This window comes from Bidens hawaiensis, unplaced genomic scaffold (assembly GCF_021521415.1).
Source record: "Bidens hawaiensis isolate Kalapana, Puna unplaced genomic scaffold, B.hawaiensis_p1.1 tig00002323_1, whole genome shotgun sequence".
Taxonomy (NCBI): domain Eukaryota; kingdom Viridiplantae; phylum Streptophyta; class Magnoliopsida; order Asterales; family Asteraceae; genus Bidens; species Bidens hawaiensis.
In genome coordinates, this window is record NW_027491125.1 from 3,272,686 (window position 1) to 3,280,246 (window position 7,561).

The following is a 7,561-nucleotide window of genomic DNA, read 5'->3' on the forward strand; positions in this document are numbered from 1 at the left end:
GTTATGTCAAATAAGTTGATGACTGGAACGATGAAATTATTGGAGTCGAAGAAGTTCTGTTTGAAGCATCCGAAGGGTGGATTGGAACGACGAGGTGTCGGTTGTCGATCGAAACAATTGTCAGAGAGTGACGGCGAAGGCTCGATTTTCAACGGAGTTTAAAATGAAGAAGGGTGATGGTTCGAGAATTTAGTGAAGTTTATTAAGGTTTTATTTTAGCTTTTTTTATTATTTTTTTTTCTTTTTAACAATAAGATATAATTGTCCTTTGAGGTGACATATTTTTAATGTCCGCGTGTTAAAATATAGGACTAAACGTGTTAGTTGTGAGCAGTGGCGAAGCTTGGACTTTACGGTCAATGTCATATCACATATCTTACAGCTATATCAATAACTACTTTTCTACAACTTCTATTTAATTATCCAAAACTAACTGAAAATCAAAATGATAACTAGTTTATACAAACACTAATTGTAAGTTTAGCCGCGCATACAGACACACACCGCACCAAATTTGAAAATCAAGTCAAAAGTCTTAAGAAACAACTCTACAAAATAACAAAACAAACCCGATAAAGAGTTAGACGTCTCTATGTAATCTTTGCTGCGAAGATTCACTTGGCACAAACACTGGAAGCTGCCCACCTCGCTGCGATCTACCCTGCTGATAATAACTCGACGTGTTGGTCGTTATGGCAGAAGCATTCGTGGTCGTTTCCCTCTGTGGGCCACCCCCACTGCTGGGCCCCACAAGAGGCCCGCCAAAGAAAATCGACTGGCCCGTGTATGTAAGCTCGGTGCCCGAACCCTGCGAGGTAGACCCACCACCTCCCGGCTTCACCTTAGCAGCAGACACGAACCGGCCCGCTTCTTGATCCCAATACACGGAAGATGATCGTGTACCCTCGTTTGCAGCCGCGTTTCTCCTAGGCATCTGTGGTAACCTAACCGGTGGCGGTGCGGGTACAAGTACAGGCACTGCCACCGGCGCGGGTGGTGCGGGCTCGTTAGACCAAGGAGACTGGTTCCCGGACGACTGGTATATCGGGTTAAAATGGTCCTGGGCGGGTTGCGGGCTGCTTAAATTACTAACCACACTATGCGCACACTCCGTATCATCACGGCTAGCTCGACTAGGCGGATACGAGCTTTTCGAGTCATGAAACCGATGGTGGTGGTGGCTACTGTTCGGGCTGCTTTTTATGCTCACATTGTTGCTGGATAAATGATCTTGATCGTATTGGTTGGGTTTGGAGCCTACGGGTCGAAGAACAGAAGACGAGGCTCGAGCCTTAGCACCTGCTTTCATGGCTTCGGTTGAATCCAATTTCGCAAGCTTCCAAGCACTGATTCGAACCGGACGGTTAGGTGGTCGTTTGCCCTTGTAAGGTGGCTGAACCGCATCTGGGTCAACGGTTGATGGAAGGCGTCCAGGCTCTAAATGAGCTATCACTTCATCCTGAATTAAAAATTAAAAAAAAAATATTATGGAAAGTTGTTTTAAAAAAATGTATATTAAAAAAAAAGGTTTTATTTTTATTTGGGGGGGGGTGTACCTGATGATCCATAAATATTCTCGGAGGGGTGCACCAGGCGCCTTTATAATTCAGACCCAAATCCAAACCGAGGGAGCTTCTGCCACTCATGGCGGTGACAGCCGAGCTAGTTGGGGAAGACTGCAAGCTTTGTTGATCCATTCCGTCTATTGACGGTCCCGGGGGTTCACTTTGTGTCCTCATGGCAACGACATATTCGTATGTTGTGATACCCTGCATCCATCAGATCATCAACATGTTACAGTTTGTTGCAAGTTGCATTGGTACACGTGGCAAATTCAAGCCATTTAATTATAAACGGGCCGATTGGTTGTGTTTTATTTTTAATAGGTAAAAGGAACAAAGTCAGTTCAGTCGGACCAAAAGTGTATTTTTTTTAATGCATAAAAGATTTTTTTTTAACTTGACTTTTAGTGGAAGCCTACAAAAACGAACCTTGCGAATTAAGATTATGTGGAAAAAGAAGAGTTCTCCTAGCGGAATGGTCGCTAGAAAGGACACAACCGTACATATCGCCTGCAAAATGAAATCAATAACTATTTTTAGAGTGTCATATTTAAAATGATCAGAAAAAAATGTAGTTATAAAAGTTAAAAGAAAGCAAATATACCACGACAGTTGCAAAAGGGGCCCGACTAAATCCATCTCCAAGTCTATCAGAAATCTGATCCACTGTAGCATGTTTATTAACAAAACATCGAACAAGAACCGCAACACCAACTCCAAATTCAAAAGTGAGCTGACATGAACAATACAGCCCATATTTAATTAACCTCACTAATAAACACAGAGATATTAATAATATTTAACACGTACCCAAACTAGGCTCACCGCCATTAAGCACACAAACGTAAAGTAGTTTTTCCTCCCCACACAATTGTTTAACCACTGCACAACAAACTCAAAATAATTAAATTACAAATTATTCAAACAAATGTCATTAATCAAACTGGAGTTATAATTTATAAACTCACCCGACAATGATGATCGAACCCGTCAACACATTTATCACAACTCCTGCAATGTTTGCTAAACTTACGCACCTATAAGAAACCAAAACAAACCCATTTACCGGCATATGGATTGAAATTGCCACATGTCTATATACTATATTATAAAACATTCGAGAATGGTAGATCAAGAACTTTATAAATTTAAGAGGTTTACATGTTACAATATTTGATGCACATAATACAACACTTGATGCATTCACTTTAAGTAATAAAAACTTTTTCAAGGGGTAAAATGGTCTTTTGTAAACACTAACGATTAATATACATTATTTATTAATGCATATCTAATTCACTACATTAAGTACATATAATAATGAACATTTAATAATAATAATAATACACAAATATAATCAGTGTTTTAAGGCATGTCGGGTTAGATTTAACTCTTATGAACCCGCTGCAAAGTGCGGGCCACCCACTCGTGGATTTATATTAAGACAATAATGTCATGTGGAAAATAAATATGTAATTAGATATCAACGATACCTCTGCGTTGCACAACGTGCAGAATAAAGCCTCTTCTTCACCTCCTTGTTGCATTTCTTCATCGTTTCTGCAATCTTCTTTGACGATACAACCGCAAAGGACCCCACCAACTTTTGAACAACAGCCACCCGAGCTACGGTTATTGTATACTCCTTCATTTCTAACTACCGACTTGCTAACGGATGATGCGTTCCCAGGAGCTTCTGAACCATTATGGGATCTGTTTGGTGATGCCCGTCCCGGTTCAATTAATATCCCGGGGTCTGCAGGGTCAATACCGGTGCATCTTACGTACAGAACGAATACACTGAGAGCCTATAACATAATAGGGTTGACCAACCATTAGATAAAGAACAAGAATCGATGCTTAATATGTGCATAACTAATATTAAATGTGGGACTTCGACCCGTTTTACTTAAATATTTAATCATTTGGGTTATGTTTTATGAACGACGTGTCAAAAAGGGTAAAATAAAAAAAATAAAAAAAAAGTTTAGCTTAATTGGAAATGGTCAAAAGTGGCCCAAAAGTGTATTTTTAAATCTTGAAACCTAATAAACAACTTGAATATCAATCAATCAATCAATCATACCCAGTAAAGTCCCACCGACAGCAAAGCTATAAGTAGGGTCTGGGGAGAGTGGGATGTAGGCACACCGTACCTCTATCCAAAGGAATAAAGAGGTGGCTTCCAGAGAGACCCTCAGCTCTAAGTACATGTGTATGAAGCAAAATAAAGGAAATCAAAGTTTAACAGTTATATAAAAACTACTACTAATAATAATAATATTAATAATAAGATCACAGTTTAACAGCTATATAAAAACTAATAATAATTATAAAAATAATAATATATGTAAGAGAAATACCATTATGGTATGTGACCTAAATAAGTTAAGTCTAAGCCCTAAGGTATTCAATTCTCCCTAAAAATCCTTAACTTTAATTCTACTTCTCCACGAATTCCTATCCTAAACAACTTGAATCAAAATATTAAATTGTTGTTGACATAACAACTAGTTACAGAAAAGATTAAAATAGTTTCGAGCAAATAACTATTCAGGTCAACCCATTGCAGGGGCGTAGGCAGCTTTAGGGGAACGGGTTCGGCCGAACCCATACAAAATTTTGTTTTAATGTTATATATTAGTGTATTTTGACATCGAACCCGTAGAAATTTCAACATCAAACCCGTTGAAAACCCAAATCTAAGTGATAAACAATCGGTCATCCGTCCCTCGAAATTTTCCGAACCCGTAGAAAAATAATTCTGGATACGCCACTGACCCATTGTACCAAAAGTCAACCTGTTACCCAGCCCACCTGTCCTCTACTAATTAAAGCATTAATAATTCATTTACCAAGAACGAATAAACACCGATAGCCACGTGTTCGTATATATCCTTTCCAAGAAACGGGGAGAAAAATGCATAGAAGGCGACTGATAACAAGAAAAAAACTGTAATCGCCACAACCTGCGCATTTAAGAGGAACCAAATAAGAAGCCAAACACAAGCAAATATACGACAATTGGGGCTGTTTGGATATGCATTTACAGTGATATTTAGTTTCTGATTATCGATAATCAATTCTGAGGCAAATATTCTGATACTTTTGGTTTTGTTGCGGCTGAGGCTGTGGAGCTAGTAGCTACTTAGTCATATCCAACGGGTCACAAATGGTAATGTTATGACCCAAAGATCTACGAATGTAATTTTTTAAACATCTTAGTATTCGTATCCAAAAAGGGCTAACGGTGCAGTTTGTCTTCTATTTCGATGTAAACACTACTCTTTAATAAAAAAAATATTCTTTTAGTACCAAAAATAATTCGACTTAACCAGAGTTACACCTATGTATTATTAAGCAATCATATAGATATATAGATAACAGTGAATCATTAAGATGTCTGACTGATTAAGAGGTAGCCTTTGAATCATACCATTAACAGGCTCTATAAACCATTAAGAGGTTTCTTTTTAGTGAACCAAAGAGACTGTACCTCTGACCCCGATTCAGAGGTATTAAGAGGCTACCAAACAGCCCCTAATAGTCAAAACACTTCCGTCCATCAAACTATGTGCTCAATTAAACCTCAAGTAGAGAGATTCTTGAATTTAAGCAAGGGTTGCTTTTCACTTTTCAGTAACATTTTAAATAACAAGTTACAAACAATGATTAGTTTCATTACTAACCAAGATTAAAGCAATCTACCTGGGGTGTTTGGATGTGAGTTTAATCATATTCTTGGGATTGTTTGGAGTATAATTCTCATCATAAATATCAATTTTCAAGAAGCATTTAAGAAGATGCTAATTAATTAATGACATAAAACTAAAATTACTTAAATATCCCAAATTTCTACTTCTCATCAAACAAATTTCCATAGCAACACAAACATACTAATTAATATAATAAAAGCAAAATGAGTACCTGGAAAGTATGAGAAGGATGTTAAAAATGGAAGATCAGGGAGACTAAAACCGTAAACTTTATATATTAAAGTGATATGACAATATTAGCAAACCATGAGGATGAAAACCACTATTTACTCGTTTCAAAAACACAATAAGTAGATGGATTCTTGAATTTGAACAAGGGTTGCTTTTCAGGAAAAGATCAAACAGTTCAAAATCATAAAACCAAAACTTAAAGATTAGTTTCACTACTAACCAAGATTTAAGCAAACTACTTGGGGTGTTACTTTGGATGTAAGTTTAATTATATTATTGGTATTGTTTGGAGTTTTCTGATCATGTATGGTCAACATATAAATTTTCAAGAAGCATTTAAGAAGATGCTAATTAATTATTAATTATTTAAATTTCCCAAATTTCTAATTCACATCAAACATAACAATTAATTTAATAATAATAATAATAACAATTATAATAATAAGATCAATTTAGTAATTACCTGGAAAGTATGAGCAGGCAGTTCCCATCCATGGCGTCTAGCCATGGTCAAACCCCAAAGTCAAACCCCCAAATCAAACACCATTAACCATTGAATCTTCAATTCCCAACCAAACCCACAAAATTTAACACATAAAGCAACAGTCTTGATCTTGACCCAGATGAGAAAACCCGGAAAACGACCCGACCCGGTACCCAATAGCTTGATTTATCAAGTTCTAGGGTTTGTACGTGGAAGAAGGAGTACAATTACAATACTAAAGTTGAATAAGATGTAGGGGTTGTTAAATCTTTGTATGTGCATAAAAGTGCTACAACTTGTAGGCCTGCAGACATAAGAATAAATAATTAATAATAGTTGGTAAATGTGGTAGTCAAAGTTGACACAATATTAGAGATGCTTTGCCGGCTGAAATGTAGAGTTAGACTACTTCACTTCTTTTCAAGTCTACTTAGTGTGGTTTTCAAATGGGTAAATTGTGGTTAGTGATGCATAAATCGGTTTAAAACTCAAAACTAGTATGGGTTGAAGCAGGTTTCTTGACTAGGAGTTTTGGTTCGGGTTTTGACCAGTTTTTCTCGGTTTTGGTAGGTTTCAGTTCGGTTAACCGGTTTTAGAGGAGAAAGTTACAATTCAGTTCCGAACCTACGATTTCAACTGGTTCTAAATCAGTTTCTACATAATTGGTTTCAAACTTGTTCGGTATCAGTTCGAATTTCGGGTCGATTCAGTTAACTGATTTATTCGCCCACATGTACTTGAGGTTTGTTAAATTTTTTATTTCAGTTTATTATTTAACATTTACGGTTGTAGTCTACTTGATCTTTTTATTTTTGATGCAATTAACTTCACATGTGTAACTCAATTAAATATTTTGGTTATGTAGAGTGGTATTTCTGTCTTGTCAATAAGGTACAAACGTAATTATACATGGTACAATATAATCTCTAGTCAAACATCCTCACCCTTTGGAAACCACCACCAATTAGCGAGCGTCGCCCATTGTCTGGACAAACACACACCATCATTGTCACTCAAGAAACCCTCTGACTCCCCATTCTCTCCATACCGTCCACTTGACTTGGGTAATTCGTCGGCTTCAGTGAACCCTAAATCGGTTGTTACTACCCTTGTCAACAATATTTTCCCCAATCGGTGTTGTGGCTAAATTCTTTTATTGTGTAATCCCCTTACCACTCATGTGATCTCTTATTCTAAAGATGATGTGATTCTTGTTTTAAACGTTCCTAATCTCGTATTGGAACATGTGATCTCATATCATGATGGTTAAGTCACCAATGTTTGGTTTGAAAGACATTTTCAAAGTTGAATGATTCTTTCAAATATTATTTGAGATTTAAATAATAAACATTTAAACAAATTTTGTTTAATTAGGTTTTTATAAACTTTTCCTAAGTTTATAAAACTTCACAACATAATTTCATCAAGTTGTTATTAATTTTCAATGGATTAATCTTGTAGTTTCATAATTTTCAATGTTGAAGTTGAATTTTCATTTAACACTGTGTGAATAAAACTTGTTAATGCCATCATCTATAATCTTGAGCTTGTAAACTTCATTAAGCACT

General features: G+C 36.5%; 1 protein-coding gene across 1 annotated transcript; it reads right to left on the minus strand.

Moving 5' to 3' along the window:
- Window positions 1-387: 387 nt before the first annotated feature.
- Window positions 388-6,404, minus strand: LOC143617835 (protein S-acyltransferase 21-like). Its single transcript, XM_077090264.1, has 9 exons — window positions 5,973-6,404; window positions 4,418-4,531; window positions 3,056-3,370; window positions 2,531-2,599; window positions 2,373-2,444; window positions 2,167-2,295; window positions 1,992-2,072; window positions 1,557-1,769; window positions 388-1,459 (listed from the first exon to the last, which is right to left on the minus strand). Exons 1-9 carry the CDS (start codon window positions 6,015-6,017, stop codon window positions 581-583), a joined length of 1,917 nt encoding a protein of 638 aa, XP_076946379.1. The 5' UTR covers window positions 6,018-6,404; the 3' UTR covers window positions 388-580.
- Window positions 6,405-7,561: the final 1,157 nt, after the last annotated feature.

Bases quoted from the DNA above. Each gene is read 5' to 3' on its own strand.
- LOC143617835 (XM_077090264.1), bottom strand. From the start codon at position 6,017: ATGGCTAGACGCCATGGATGGGAACTGCCTGCTCATACTTTCCAG. The intron at 4,532-5,972 runs GTAATTACTAAA...TTAAATGCGCAG, and splicing joins TGCCTGCTCATACTTTCCAG to GTTGTGGCGATTACAGTTTT. The intron at 1,770-1,991 runs GTTCGTTTTTGT...TGATGGATGCAG, and splicing joins ACATAATCTTAATTCGCAAG to GGTATCACAACATACGAATA.